We start from the raw sequence: 16,173 nt of genomic DNA, 5'->3' as shown, positions 1-16,173 counted from the left end.
CAGCCACAGTCACACCGAGCCACGGTGCTCCCTCTACTGGACCCATTCCATTTCCTCCTGTTCTATCCCTGTCCCCCCCCCAATTCCCCAACACCCAACTATATTTTCTTCTAACGTCTCCATAAAACTGTCCTCAGGGGCACCATACCTAGCCTTCTTTCATGCACACTTTGGCATGTTATCTGTAAGTCCGAACCACATCTTATGCCAAACGTTCGCCCCTCACTTCAGACTTCCTGGCCCACTACCAAACTCTCCGCACAGGCACAAACATCGACAAAGTCAGTCCACATTCCTAACCGTACTCTGGCCAATTCTTCCGCACTGGAGCCGCTTCAACCGCTTCCAAATAAGAAATCCCAGACCACCTGTTAAAATTAAAAAATAAAATTCTCGACCGCTAGTCTTCCCAAGATTCCATACTTACCTCAGCGACATTCAAAGAGCCCGTTCTCACTTAGTCCAATGAAGTTAACTTTGGGGGATGACGAAGCAGAAAGCTCATCGAGACATGTCCCCCACCCTGAGTCTCGACCCCCGGGTTCCTAGACGCTCCAGCCTCTTTGTGATTCCATTTGGTCCCCGGTCATCCCCATGCCATCAACCCTCTTCATCCCTCTCTGTGACCCCATCATCCCACTGTACATGACCCGGACCAACCTTCAGCTCCCATTCATCTCCCCGACAATCGACCCCCTTCATCCCTCTCCTTGACCCCCATCCAGCCCACCATACACTATCCTCATCCAATCCTGAACCCTCTCAACAATCCAAATAAAACTACTTTTTATACTGTTCAAATTGCGTGGTCTTTGTTAGTGAAAAATCTATTCGTTATTTGGAGTTGGTGTGCAGGTGTTACCTTTTCAGACATGCTTATAACATGGCTCTGTGGATAGCAATGCCGGTCCGTCAACAGGCCTTTTTCACAGCAGACATTTTGACTTATCATAGCAGCAGAAGCATAAGTGGAACTGACAATATTAACGGTGGCTCAATTCCATTCAAGGGTCCATGGCAGTCATACACATGAACCAAGCACTTTACCAGGGTCATGAATTTGGAAGAACTAAATGGGATCCAGCTGTCATTAATGTTATTAATCGCACCTGTTCTATTCCTGCTTTGACAGGTTAAAATGTCTACTTTGAGAAAAGTCTATTGGTCTCTCACTCCACCAATGTGGTTCAGGTTTGAAACAAGGCAAAAACTAAAGTATCACTGCAAGGAATGCAAGATGTTAAGATACCTTGCTTCCCAATGATAAAATGATGATATACCACTGATAAAGAACTCCATTCATTACAGATCAAACAAGTACTAATCAACATTTAATCCAGTGCATCTAAAAGCATAAAGGCAGGAGGTGTTAGGTTGTCACGCCTTTTGACTCTTGGGAAAACATGGTGAGTATAGGGAAGTTAGAAAAAAGAAAGCTAATGTTTAAAGGACCAAGTCTAAATCAATAAGGATGAATTAAACAGTAAATTGAATAAAAACCAACCCTGGATAGTGTGCGCTAGCAATGCTACAGATAAAGATGTTATACTCGCTAAAACAACAAATGACAAGCATGGTAAGAAATACATAAATGTGACAAAGCTGGATATGACTCCCCTGTCTTCCTTTCTGTTGTTTGCTGTAATGGTATTGGGTGTTTTATGTGTATTGTGTGTACTTGTTATTTATTGCAAAAAAGTCAAAAATAAAATAGTCCAAAAAGAAAAAGAAAAGAAATACATAAAAGTGTAAATGGGACAAATGGTGTGGTCTCACCCACTTTGTCACACCATCTACTAAAAATTTGCTCAAACGATGGAATGCTCATTTTAAAATAACTTTCGGGGTTATACTGATGCCTCCAAAGCAGGTCATGGACAGTCAGCTGCCTTGGGGATTCATTTTTATCACAAGCTAAATGCGTCAGTGTTGGCCTTTTTACAGCTTTTTGTGAAAGCAGAATTGCCAGAAATTGGCAAAGCCTCTAGTTTTATGTTTGGAAAGCAGCCAAGGCCATAATACACTCAATTCCCAGTAGGTATTTCAAATGGTGTTGCATAGCAACTAATAATCCTTTTTGTCCAATCAAGAAGCTTTTCTACACTGTTTTCTAATTGTTATACTGTATATCAGAGGGAGCGCTTTACTGAGCTTTACTTCTTCTCTGGAGCAGCTATTTGATATTCATGCACAGAAGGTTCACACCTTTCACACCACATCTCTTAGGTGTGTTCAGGATACTTGTAGAAGCAGGATGGACTGAAGGCTCAAATGCACTGAAAGTGATAATTGACACATCAATTGCTATATGAGCATCATTTGACGCTCCTATGGCGCACTGCAGGCATCAGATTTGAAATGCCAACACCACAGATCCAACACAGGTTTTTCATTTTGTTTTTGTATTAACCACTGCATTAGTTGGATATAATGAATGAATGAAAAGGTGAAATGCAAAGGAGGAAAATGAAACTGAAACTAAGAGCATCTGTGTCCACAGTAAATCATCTGTTGACTGTTTGATGGTTATTTATTTGTGCTTTAAAACGTAACTGCTGTGAAATAATCAGAATAGAATGTTTTATTTCTCTCATTCAGCGGTTTTGTTCTCACTACCACTCGCTCTCCTTACTCGACCATAGCTGAGCTGTCTCTCTCTCTCTTGCGCTATCTCTCAGTTTTTCGGCTGGAGAGAAAACAGCTTTGGTCGAATCCAAAATCGAAACAAGGTCGAAGTTGCGGCATCAAGACAGTTTGACGCGCCTCATAACGCTTTTAGTATGTGTTTGGCCATTAAAAACAATAGGTGTACTTCAAATCGCGCGCATCAGACGTGTCCAGTGCGTTTAGGCCTTAAGTGTTAGATTGTGGGCTGTGGTTAAGGATGCACTGGATTCAGTAGAATTCCTTTGTTGTGTTTTAGATGCTAACATGGAGCAGAGGGAGCAGTGTACCCTTAACCCGGGCCTTCGCCAGGCCCAGGCTCACAACATCCAAGCTGAGGAAACCTGTCCTGTGCAGGACTCTCCACTTCAAACCACTGAAGTCTCCAAGAGCAGGAAAACACAAAGTCAGTCTATAAAATGTAGCTGTTTAAATTTTGACTAGAAGTATTCAAATGTACATCAGGCACATGAAAAAGGCACATCACTCTGTGTTTAAAGATAATATTCTGTCTTTCTCTTTTAATGTTTGAGGAACACAAATATTAAACATTGACTACATGATCCCATAATCTCTTATTTACAGGGACGTTTCCCTGCCATGGAGCAGTTGGAGCCAGACCCTACTGCTCCCCTGAGTACAGCCCTGACTTTTACAAGTTAGACTCAACATTACCTCATAGCAAATTTGGGTGAGTTACAATTTCTTCAAACAGTTTTATTTATAAATCTTATATTGACAAAGGATGAAATTACATCATGTAATGTGAAAGGTGTAGCAGATGTCAAACCAACAGTCTTTTAGCTGTTGGTTTGGTTTTACAGCCTGCAGGTGAGCTATTTTGGCTCAGTGAACCTTTTATGGAACAAAGTTTCCAGTAAAAAAGCTCAGATAAACCTGCTTTACACTACCTGCCCAGCAATAAAAGTCACACAGTGAAAGTTACTCTACACTGTTATACACTGAAACAAGCGGAACAGGAGATGTGTGACCAGCAGATGGTGCAATTTTCCTTTTTATCCATGAAATGGAAAAGGGAAGCAGGAACTGAAGTCCACAGAATGAGATTTAACAAACAGTATAACAGTATTTTGTACTCTGATTCCCCCCTCCCCTATTCACAACCAAGCTATTTAGAACAAACTGATCCTTCTTTCAGGACGATGTCACATATGAAAACAGATACCTTCATTCCTCTCCAGCCTTCTACCAAAACACTGTGAGTTGAACTCTATTAGCCCTTATTATTATATTCAATGTTTATATTACATTATACTTGATAAAGTACTTAATTTGATGATTTTATGGTCATTGGTGAGTTGAGAGCAACATTTAACAGAACTACCTTGTGAGTGGAGGTAAATACAGCCTCAAAAGGTGGCACACAACAGGATGATAATGTGCTTTGATTTGAAGTTCAGAAGTTCGAAGTGTAAAACATTTTGATAGAACAGAGGAAAGGGGATAGTGAGGGAATAAAATAAATAGTTTTTTGCCTTGCCATTGACAGCGTGCCTTATTTAGAGAAAAAGAAGCTCCTAGACAAAGAAGAAGAAATCCAGGAGGTGAAGCAGCTGGATGAGTGGAAGCCTGCTGTAGGCATCTTTACGGCAGTGCTGGAGGGTTTAGATGACAAAGCCAGTTAACACTTCACACAGGCACTATAGTGTTTACTGTACACTCTTGTTTTCATCCGAACATTGTAAGAAATACACATTTAACACAGCTATATCTGAAGTGAAGTAAAAGTATCATATGCAGTGTGTCTACCATGTCATTACTCTGGACTTGCTGTTTGAACTGTTTTGTTCACACCCACTTTTCTGGATGTTAGTTGATGCTCCTTGTAATCATTTTGTGTGAGTCATCAGTTTGTCTCTCCATCTCACTCTGCCTTTTTCTCTATCATGTAGCAGATTCTTATTTTCCAAGGTATGGTAAGGCTAGCAGGGCTCTAAGAGTAGCTAAATCACCAGTAGGGTGTTTGATCTGTCCAACACTTTAATATTGTGGCTATAATGAACACTGCATCAACACTGCGTCTAGGAGACACTCACAGGACTTTAGACTGTAAGAACCAGACAAAGACATGTTCCAGTTCGCTCACATCATGTAAGTGTCCAACAAACCTCTAGAACCATTAAACCACTAGAACTATATTTGAGAAACAACAGATAAAACACTGAATAAAAAACAAAACAAACCTGGATCCAATTAAAAATGTATTTATGTTTAATCACAAGACAATAAAAGAGGGTCAATTAAGAATTTCTAATGAACTGATCTTGCATGTCTTTGGAGTGTGGGAGAAAACTGGAGCACTCTGAGGAAATCCACAGCTGGTACATGCAAACAGCCCCCCCTCTACAATTTTCTCCCCTCTGCCCCTTGTTTCCTTGTTCCTTTCCCTTCCTTTCCTGTAGATGAAAGGTGGTTTTTACTGTTTTTTGTAGGTGAAAGGTGTTTTGTTTTTTTTAGAAAATAGGAAAGTCCTTCTTTATCTAGGCTTTGCAGAGAATGCAGACATCAGATACACATTATCTTTACGGCAATGTACATTTAAGTTCAAATGAGATGCACCACCATATCAATGATAGAAAACGTTGCATCCTACAATTTTCTAGAGAGACCTGAAACAACCTTCATAATAACTAACAAACCAAACATCATATACATTCACTGAACAAAGATTATGAAAATAAAATGCACATTTCTCGCTAGAAATGTCATCAAAACGCATTTTGTGCTGAAACTATCCTAAAATATTGCATTTTCCACTGAGAATAAAAGAAATGTCAGCCATTTTGTCTCTTTTGCAGACAGAAACTTGATCGTCATGTGACATGGACGCAGGCCAATAGAAAAGAATAGTCCAAAAAAAAGTAGGCTGAAACTAATACGTTTTGCACTGTGGACCAATGTAGCTATTATACTTTTTGATGTGAGACTAGGTTGTTGAGTATTTCCATTTGATGCTACTTTATACTTCCACTCCACTACATTTCAGAGAGAAATATTGTACTTTCTACTCCACTATGTTCAAATGTTCAAATGATCCAATATTTCAGCAAAAATCAAAGATTAGAGAAAAAGTCTAAAACACTGAAAACAGATTTGTGTATCAGAACTTTGTTTTTTCTTCTTTTGTCTCCCATTAATCATCTCACCACCCTTCAGATTTATCTGCTGACCCTTTGGAGGGGCCTGGCCCCTAGGTTGGGAACCACTGGACTAAACTAGCTAACTGTATATAAAGTAGTTGAAACTAGCTCCATCTCCAGCAGATACAACAGTGACATTCTGCTTAAACACTGATGCTTCAGTATTAATAATCTAATGATGTCATAACTAACTAACGACTTAGAGCTATGCATGGTTTTAAAGGGGTGGCCATAGTGGCCAGAGCCACCCCCACAATCTGATTGGTCACCCCAGATGCCACTCCAAAATTTCTGTCAACTCATTGGCTTCCACCTCCCTGTGGGGCAAGCATTTGGCCAGCACGTTTGTTCTTACCTGAGACACTGTGCAAGAGGCATGACGGGCCCCACAGGTTTGACTCTCACTGTCTCAAAATTTGGGAATCTCCCTTAACTTCAGTCCCATTGCAGCGACATCCCCCCCCTAAGGGCCCCCATCTCATTGGTGTCTCTGTGAGCAGCATTACATCCAGGTAACTACTATTTGCATTGACCCATGTTACGCAAAATAGAGAGGAATTATCCGTCCAAGAATGAAGAAAGAAAGAGTTGGAAGAGAAAGGAAAGCAGGACAGTGGTAAGTGGAGTACAAAATGACAAATGATGATGATTGATAATAGTAAATGGTATAAGCCAAAAAGTTAGTTAGCAAAGATACATGATATCATTTAACATGTAGCCTAGGAGTTTTAATGCTTTAGGAGTTGGTAATAACTTGACTAATGCTATCTAGCAAGCTAACAGAATTGAGCTTGCTAGCTATTTACGTTGAGATTATATGAGCCTGATTAAAATCTAATGTAAACTAAATAAATAGTTTTAGCTTTGGTAAGGTTTGTGAAACTAGCCTGTGAAACTGATTAAAGTTAAGTAAATCAAATGGAATAAATTTTAAAAAAGATAATAGGATAATATAAATAATAAGGCCTGAATATATTTTGAATATACTTCATGAATATGATATCGCTGCTTAGTATTAAGCAAGCTCCCCAGGTCCTGATCCTGATGAATGTGAGTTCATTGCATCCTAATGGTATTGATGACATATGCCATGTCCTCTAAAAATCATCGTGACAATATGTTCCCTGTTTTTTTTTTCTTTTCAGGTCCATCAACTTCCACCAACCCCAGCACTTTAGTAACAGCAACTCCAGCACCACCTGCTCATGAAGAAGACACAACTACCACCAGCAGCTCCACCACAACACAAAAAGAACCAGTCCCCCCTCAAGGTCCTGATCGTGGTGAATGTGAGTTCATTGCATCCTGATGGTACTAATGAGATATGCCATGCCTTCTAAAAATCATCATGACAATATGTTCCCTTTTACCGTTTCTTATCAGGTCCATCAACTTCCACCATCTCCATCACTTTAGCAACAGCAACACCACCACCCATAACTAAGGAGTTTATTCATTACTGTTCAGGAGTCAGATAAGAAGATTATTACATTTGTTTTTTCTGCTAATATTAGTGTGAAGAATGTGTAAGCTAGATGTTGATGAGCACTGATCTCATAATGTGGGGTTTTGTTCGCAAAGAGAAAGAACTTTAATGAGTTAGCTTTTAGTTAATTTGCGTTTGCTATTTATATATATATATATATGTTTTATATATATTTGTATACATTTTTACTTTATACTTTTAAGTTGTTTACATTTATCCTATTTCATTTATCTTATACCTTTAATATAAAACTATGTGTTTTTAAAGTAACTAAGGAGTTTATTACATTTGTTTTTCGCTGTTAATATAAATGTGTTAAAATAAAAATGTTTAGATTCTATAAATGCTTTTTGATTAATAGCTGATTATTTAATAGGCGTTTGGGGAACGTAATGTCAACGAAAGTTGGTCAGAAGGGCTCGGTGGATTTTCTGCCTGGGGCCCCATTAGACTTTAGATTTGCCACAAGTCCACATCTCTCCTCCCACAGTCTGTAAATTCTGGATTATGATTATTACAGGTGCTGGTGATATGAACATGCCAATTGTTTAATCCAGATAACAGATAAATACAAATACTGTACAATATCTGTACTTATTAATCATATCCACATTTACCATCCATATCCATATCCACTTCCACATAGCAATGCTGCTTGTGCTATTGTTGACATTGCACTGTTCTCTCAACAATGTTTCTGCAATCTCTGATTGCACATCAACAAGACATCATATTCTTACTTCATCAGTCATAATAATCATAATTATTTTCACTGTTCTTATTTAATCTGAACAATAATGTGTAGCACTCCTCTTGCAAGCATATTTCATGATAGCAGAGGAATAGCTTTCATGAAGTCAGCTTCTTCTTCTTCTTCTTCTTCTTCTTCTTCTTATTATTATTATTATAATAATTATTATTATGTTTGAATGGCTTTTTATAGATCCATGACCACAAATATTTGCACAGGTTTAGTTACAGCTCAGAGCATTATTTATTATATTAAAGCTCAGGAACCTGAAGATGGTAATACCTAAAGTGGTAATTGTTGCTTTGTCCAACAATCACATTCACACTAACTCTATAATGATGCATGTTAGTTATCCAGTCACTTCAGGCTAGTCTCCTCAGATTGAAACAAGCCTGTAAATTGGTGTTACATTGGTAACCGTGGCAGGGATTGTCTAACACCTGCAGTTTGTTCTGCAGAACAAAGTCCACGACTTTAAAAGCCTTAAATATGGTCAGAACCTGTTTTTTATTCTTTATCCAAAGATATCCAGGCTAATTATCTTATTATATTATTATATGTTATAATGTATGGTATACTATATAATTCAGATTAGTCATTTTGATTTTAATTTAGAGGAAGACGGAACCCAGGGTTTGCAGTTTGGTGGTTTGCTTAGAGCATTTGACCACTTAATAGCCTTAAGTTTTGTAAATGAGCTCAGAGACAGGTCCTATTTATTTGTCATTGTTAATGTTAGCCTACTTGACTATAAAGGTTCTGCCAAATAGAAGACTGACCATAAACAGTTATGTTTATGCACGTAGCCTATTCATTTATGTTTTAGCCTATTATTAATAGAATATTAATGCATATAAAAAATTTCATGCCCTATGCATGCACATTAACTACACATTGTGGGCCTCTAAACATCCCTTTGCCACCGCTGGGCCACCCCAGATAAAAATTCCTAGAACCGCCACCGCTTATAGCAGTTTGACACCATTTACCATGATGAATGATATGATGCTTTCTCATTATCACAGTGTTTTTTAATCAACCTAAAAAACATGTTGTGTGTGCAGAAAAACTGAGTGGAGGAGCTTTAACCCCACTACATCCCTGGTTAGCAGGATGAAGGCGCCCTCTTGTGTCGTGCATCAGTTTTTAGATTTCAGTTGTTGACCTGCTGTGATGTTCACTGCAGGAAGAAAAGCTCATGACACAATACCTGTTGCTTCATGTTTGTCAGGACCCAACAAAACTACTTCACACCCAAACTTGATCAAATTAATTCTTACTATTTTCCATTTTTTTTAGGCCTGTATAACAAAGTCTTTATCAAATAAAGTGCCCAAAGAAAATCTTGTTTGTTTGTTGATAGAGAACTGCTCTTTTCTCTGTGACAAAACTGCTATAGTGAAGAAAGCGGAAAGTACAGAAACAGACTGACAAACGTTTGTTTGCTCTGAACATGAACTCTGTACTTTGTGGTGTTTCAGGAGGAAAACTGCCTCAAATAAACTCAGAATGTTATCATGATAATTACAGTTTGATTGTACATTTCTTCATGAATTTACAAAGTGGTGAGAACAAAATATCTATGATGAAGGAAGTTCTGCGGTTTTCTCTGTTTAAGAAACAACAGCACACAAATACATCAGTACAAATATGAAACTAACATTTAGAACAAAGAGAAGTTTACATTTTCATCTGAAGAAATGTCAGTGAAGGTTAAATACATCCTCATGAGCAGTGATAGCCTCCATGGTTAAAAACACACAGGAAAAGTGACATTTAAAGAAAATGAAAACATCAACAGAACAAAAATTGAAAAGAAAAAAAAGTGTTAATAATCCCAGTTTGACTGACAGCTGATCTCTGTGCAGTTCAGAAACACCATTACAGGAACGAATTACAACACAGAAGTCTGACATGACTTCTGTCTATTTGAGTTTACAGAACTCAGCTGTGTCTCCATAATAAGGACAAAGTCCAGCATAGAGAGGCTGAGTGAATGTGGTCTGGACTCTGTGGAGGAGAGTCATGGTTTCAGAGACGTTGTAGAAGGACAGAATACCTGCTCTGTGATCCAGGTACACTCCCACTCTGGAGGAACCAGGACCTGAGACACGAGTTGAGATATTGTTGAACCAAAATTCATAACAGTTGGTGTCACAATATAAAGCCCAAGATTTGTAACTGAATCCAAATCCACATTGAATTGATCCTCCTGCTCTGCTGATATTTTTGTATGCGACTGCTACACAAACTCCTCTCCCTCTCCTCTCCACCTCCCAGTAACAGCGTCCAGTCAGACTCTCCCCACTAAGGACCTGACGCCAATCAGTGAATCTGTCTGGATGATTAGAATAAGACTGTTTTTGTCTCGTTTGTTCTGCTTTTCTGTTCCCCTCAGATAATAACAGCCATGTGTTTACTGTGTTTGGATCCAGAGTAATTTCACGTGAATATTTTAAGAATTCAGCTCTGGTCTTGGGTTCTGGTTCTGACAGTAAAACCTCCACTTCAGTCACTGTCAGTGAGATGTTTGTCCATTTCTGCTTCAGGATGTCCTGAAGTTTGTCTCTGAGCTCTGACACAGCTGCTGTCACATCCTCAAAGTAGCGCAGAGGACAGATGTTGATGCTGGATGAGTCTTTAGATGCACTGAGTTGTGACAGTGAGGGATAGTTGTGTAGAAACTGGATGTGATCCTCTGTATGTGAGAGCTGCTTCAGTTCAGCGTCTTTCCTCCTCAGCTCAGTGATCTCCTGCTCCAGCTTCTCCTGAAGCTCTTTGACTTGACTCACTTCAGTTTGCTGCTGGGATCTGATCTGCTGCTTCACATCAGAGCTTCTTTTCCTGATGAGATGGATCAGTTCAGTGAAGATTTCCCCACTGTCCTCCACTGCTTTATCAGCAGAGCGATTGAAGGCCTCCACTTCCTGTTGAAGCAGCTTCACATCTTTCTCTCTGTCCTGGATTCTCTGCTGGATTTGTCGCAGACTCACTTCGATCTCTCTCTGCCTCTCAGTCCTTTCTGCTGCAGCTGAGACTGTGTCATGGCCTTTATGTTCATCCACAGAGCAGAGATAACAGATACTCTGCTGATCAGTACGGCAGAACATCTTCATCACCTCATCATGACGAGAGCAGATGTTCTCCTGGAGTTTCTCCGAGGGGTCGACCAGCTTGTGTTTCTTTAATGGAGCTGCATCATAATGAGGCCGGAGGTGTTTCTCACAGTAAGAGGCCAGACACTGCAGACAGGACTTGAGGGCTTTCCGCTTCCTCCGAATGCAGACATCACAGGCCACATCTTCAGGTCCAGCAGAGGAGTGATCAGCACGAGAAGCTTTGGGTCCAGTCTTCTTCTTCAGCTGCTCCACTAAAGCTGCTAACATGGTGCTTTTCACCAGGGCAGGCCTCGGTTTGAAGGTCTTTCTGCACTGAGGGCAGCTGTAGATCCTTCTCTTTCCATCCCAGAAGTTTTTAATACAGCTCATGCAGTAGCTGTGTCCACAGGGAATAGTCACCGGATCCGTCAGTAGATCCAGACAGATCGAACAGCTGATTGTTTCTCGGTACAGCCGATCTCCTTTCTGTGCCATTTCATCTCTCAGGAGCAATGACTGTCTGAGTTTCACTTACTGAAAAGTGAAACTAGTTTGAGCTCTTATCTGAACAACATGTGTTTTTGCAGTAAATGCAGCCTGACTGCTCTTGTACTGCATTACATGTTGGTTTCACCCATCTTCAAACTGTAGATCTGAAGGGGAGGGAACAAGGAAATATGAGCACAGAGTGGAGCTTGAAAGAGCAGGGAGGAGTTATCAGGACAAGGAATGGTATGTGCATTAAAACTGTTCCCTCATTTACAGTGAAGTCTCAGTTAAAACCTGCTCACCATTTGAAAACATTTCTGTATTTAGCTGTAAAATACTTTGATAATGGCTCCATATTTCCCTAACTTTTCCTTAAAAGCAGATCAATTCACATTTGTTGGTTAAAAACTGACTGAAAACAGGGAGTTATTACACTAAAGTGTGATAAAAATAATTTAATGGCTGTATTATAAATTTCCCATATACTTAATAAACTTCTTTAACACATTTTTGAGAACACAGGTAAAATTCAGAATCTTATTCAGCTTCAGACGGGTTTAAACAAACATCATTAATACCATCCCGAAGGACATGAATGAAGCCGATCAGCTGATTGTATTGTTCTAAGTTAACACCTTCTCTGCTGCCTGGGTTTATGTTTAGTTGACACTGTGCAATACAATGGTTAATTAACAGCTGTGAACTGTAGAGCCGATGCGCAGTCAGTCTTACTGGTGTAAATACACTGTATTTTAGGCTGGACAGGATATAAAAGACACTTTTAGTCTGTACTGTTGTGTGCAGCCTTTATAGTCTGATGCTCTGTTGGTTGAGCATGTTGGATTGTTTTGGTGTTATTGCTTTTGTGATGCAGAATGCTGCAAAAGTAAACTGGTGGCTGGTTGTTCAGTTTGTCTATGTTTTTTTAATTTTTTAATTTTTTTACTTTTCATAAATCAGTTTTTCTGGGAAAAGGTGGCTGACCCACTTTTGTATTGGCTCACCCAAAATACAATTTCTGCCTATGCCACTCCTCTAAAATAAACGTAGGTAAAACCAGATTGTTTATCTTATCCAGTAACACTCCTGATAATGGTCAACCTTTGACAATCACATGATCCACTGTAGAAACTAGCAGTCAGTCAGTAGCAGAGGTGGAACAAGTATTCAGATCCTTTACTGCAGTAAAAGTACCAATACAACAATGTAAAAATACTCCATTACAAGTAAAAGTCCTGCATGAAAAATTAACTACTATATATACAGTTAGCTAGTTTAGTCCAGTGATCCCAGCCTAGGGGTCGGGGCCCTTCAAAGGGTCACCAGATAAATCTGAGGGGTCGTCAGATGAGCCAATAAAAGGAGTCGAACACACCAGGTGTGTGTGTGTGTGTGTGAATGGGGTGGTTCAAACTATATGCAACTACGTGGTTTCAGCAACACCAGGATCCATAGCAACCACTATAGCAACAATAGAAAAACGTTGCATTCATCATAACATCATATACATTCACTGAACAAAGATTATGAAAATAAAATGCACAGTTCTCACTAGAAATGTCATCAAAATTAAGTTTAATGCCAAAACCATCCTAAAATATTGCATTTTCCACTGAGAATAAAAGAAATGTCAGCCATTTTGTTTGTTTTGGCAGATAGAAACTTGACAGTCACGTGACATGGATGCAGGCCAATAGAAAAGAAAAAGCCAAAAGAACGTGGGCATCTCACAATTTTAGAGCCATTATTATGAAACCAATACATTTTGCACTGTGGACCAACGTAGTTGTTATACATTTTGACATGAGACTGGGTTGCAATAATAGTTTGGTATTATCCATTTTAAATCATTAGCTTAATATTCATTGAGGTCAATTCAATTAATGTCCCACTTTAATAATATGTGGCTCCAGCTGAGCCATCTGAAGTGCTGTGCTGGTTTTTTCTGTGATCTAGGCAGATCAATGTTGTGATAATGATTTAATCAATAAGCCCCAAGGTCCTCCAGCCAACAAAATAAAACAGAATTACTGCTTCCATCTCTGATACTGTGCTGCTGCTTGTACTGTTACCTCCCTTAGGCATATTAGCTGCTGGTCTGGATTAAATGATCCATGGCCTATGAAATCCATGTAGGACTAACAGATAAACGATGAATGCAGATCAAAGCATAAAGTGGTGACCAGGGTGAAGGTGTGTGCCTTCAACTTGTCCTTTTCCTATTTCGCTTATTGTTTAATCATGTATACTTAAATGTAGTGTACCCAGTATAATATGAGAGTATACAGTGAGGGGTGGAATGGAGAGGTAAATAGGGGCCCAGCAGGCAAATATTTCCCTGGGGCCCCGATGCAGCTTAAGCCAGCTTCTGTACGCCGTGACATGTACAGTATTCATCAATAACAAATGTCTCTGCGATAAAAAGGACAGTCACAGAAACATTAATGTTTGTGCAACAATAACCTACATTAATAACTGAAAAAGACTTCCAAATAATGTTGATGGATTGCTAAACACTGTCCCTCTAAGTTATTGTTGCTATGCCTGTCAAGCTGTTCATTTTGGTATGCTATTGATAACAGTTGCAAATGTAATAATTCCTTGTAGATTTTAAATAATAGAATTTCAACTTCAAACAAAAGTAAACAGAAGCAGGTTTCTCAATTTTAGCTTTGGACTGTCAATTCTGCTGAATTCAGCTGAAATGATTATGGCAGATATTATCGCTAACTCATTCAGTTGTTGAAAACCCCTCTCCAGCTGAGTTTTTAATGTTTTCATCAAACTTGTTTTAAAAACCCTGTAAGTAAGGTCTTAAATCTGCATATAATGGCTAGATACATGTTATAATGTTAAAAGACTAAAGCTCATGTCCTGCAGGCAAAAAGTCAGTTATTTGATGATCCACATAGAAGACATTATTTTATGCTGTTATTTTATTATGATGCTTCTAGATAATACCAAAAAAATCATACATGATTGACAAAACAGAGGTTAGATTCATGCATTATTGTTCATATTTTCAAACAAAATGGACTTCAAAATGTTTATCTTTACATGATTTATATGTGGTTTCCAATTTATAATTGACACATTATAGATTTTCACAATAAATACATGCATAAAGACCTGTCGGTAAGTTCTTGCTCTGTTTAAACCAACTCTCTGCTGCAAGACATCTTCAAACCACTTCTGAGATTCTGTAGCTCTGTTCTTTCAGTGTGTTGTTTTGACTACAAATCAAATTTCCTGCAAATAATAAAATATTAGATTGATTGCAGAACATTCTTATTAGATCAGCAGTTACTGGCACTTTGTTTTTCCCTTTAAAAAGGACCTGATGTATTATTTTCACTTTTGGGAGACATTGTCATCAGTAAGTTTGATAAAATTGTAGTTGTTTTGTTTGTCTTGGAAAGGCAAAAAAAGACGTTGCCCTTCAAACTCTTCGTATATTAAGTATTGCTCATACTACAGCCCCATGTACACTGCTTCAACTTGTTGAGAAACTAAAACTTGACGGACTTGCCTTACCTTGCCACAGTTGCAATAATTGCCCAATCACTGTTCAGGGGAGGGGTTCAGAATGGTCAGTTCACATAGTGGTGAAACTAAAGTCTTAAGGCTAAGAATGAAACTTTAGAAGTGTCTTAATTCAGGGATGCCACTGGAAATTTTGGGCCCTGAATACAGCTCAAGAACAGTTCTGGTACAATTAATCAATATCATGTTCCATGGCCGCTGGCCTGCTCTGGGAATCCTGAAGCTCCTAGTGTCCCTCCTAACGACACCTGTCTCCATCAATATTTGCTGTTTGTCCTTTGGTCAAATCAGAGCAGGGCGAGTTCCATGGATGGATGAGTAGACAGTCCTGCTCTGTCACTGTTGCCCAGGATGTGTCATCTGCTCTGTACTGCTGATATCTTAAAGGTAATCCTTTGTGATTATTGAGTTAGCATCCCATAGCACTAAATGAATGTCAATAGTGTTGGATTTTTTGCCAGATTTCCCCTAGGTTGACTGCTTTTGGGGGGGAGTGGGGCTCTGTTTACGAGCAGCTGAGATTGTCACTAAAATGAGAATAGCTGGTCCACCTTAAAGATCAGTCCACCTTAAGGCCACAATCAGACAGTGCTTTTTGGCAGGCTGGGGCAGCTTTTTATTGTTTTCAATGAAAGTGAAGCTTTGTCTCACTGCTTTTGCGTTGCTGAGCGCCTCGTGTTTTTGCAGGAGCGCCCTGAGCACCTCAAACTGAAAAAACTTCAACTCAGAGTGGAAAAGTGCCAGATGTCATTTGTATTTTTTCCCATTGTCCAATTGGATGAATTGAGAGATAGGCCTTCTGTGGTGGTGACAACATGTGGAGATAACCAGACCGGCCTGGGACAATATAGTGGTGGCTGTTGCTGGATACCCTGAGCTATATGACTTTGCAACCATAGTTACCATGATCTGAATGGAGAACAGCAGGCCTGGAGTGAATTTACTTCACAGCAAAATCAACCACACACTCGCTACTTTCTT

General features: G+C 39.2%; 2 protein-coding genes across 9 annotated transcripts in view; one reads left to right on the top strand and one right to left on the bottom strand.

Annotated features, from left to right (window-relative positions):
- LOC137169527 (spermatogenesis-associated serine-rich protein 1) overlaps nucleotides 1–16,173 on the top strand; it is a 33,753-nt gene that overhangs the window by 3,842 nt on the left and 13,738 nt on the right. For 4 of the 8 annotated variants that reach the window (XM_067572757.1, XM_067572759.1, XM_067572764.1 and 1 more), the window contains exons 2-4: nucleotides 2,924–3,070; nucleotides 3,250–3,355; nucleotides 3,824–3,883. In XM_067572757.1, the coding sequence (XP_067428858.1) occupies nucleotides 2,932–3,070; nucleotides 3,250–3,355; nucleotides 3,824–3,883 (305 nt within the window). In that variant the 5' untranslated portion in view covers nucleotides 2,924–2,931. Of the gene's footprint in view, nucleotides 1–2,923; nucleotides 3,071–3,249; nucleotides 3,356–3,823; nucleotides 3,884–4,174; nucleotides 4,452–16,173 lie in introns of those variants that run through there. The other 4 variants (XM_067572763.1, XM_067572761.1, XM_067572765.1 and 1 more) reach the window with 3 other exon arrangements.
- Nucleotides 9,214–11,718, bottom strand: LOC137169678 (tripartite motif-containing protein 16-like). The gene has a single exon (XM_067572983.1). The coding sequence runs from the start codon at nucleotides 11,653–11,655 to the stop codon at nucleotides 9,988–9,990; it is 1,668 nt and encodes a 555-aa protein (XP_067429084.1). The 5' UTR covers nucleotides 11,656–11,718; the 3' UTR covers nucleotides 9,214–9,987.

The sequence above is a fragment of the Thunnus thynnus genome, chromosome 18 (genome assembly GCF_963924715.1).
Source record: "Thunnus thynnus chromosome 18, fThuThy2.1, whole genome shotgun sequence".
Lineage (NCBI taxonomy): Eukaryota > Metazoa > Chordata > Actinopteri > Scombriformes > Scombridae > Thunnus > Thunnus thynnus.
Note: the sequence above shows the minus strand (reverse complement) of the source record. Positions and strands in the feature narration are given on the sequence as shown.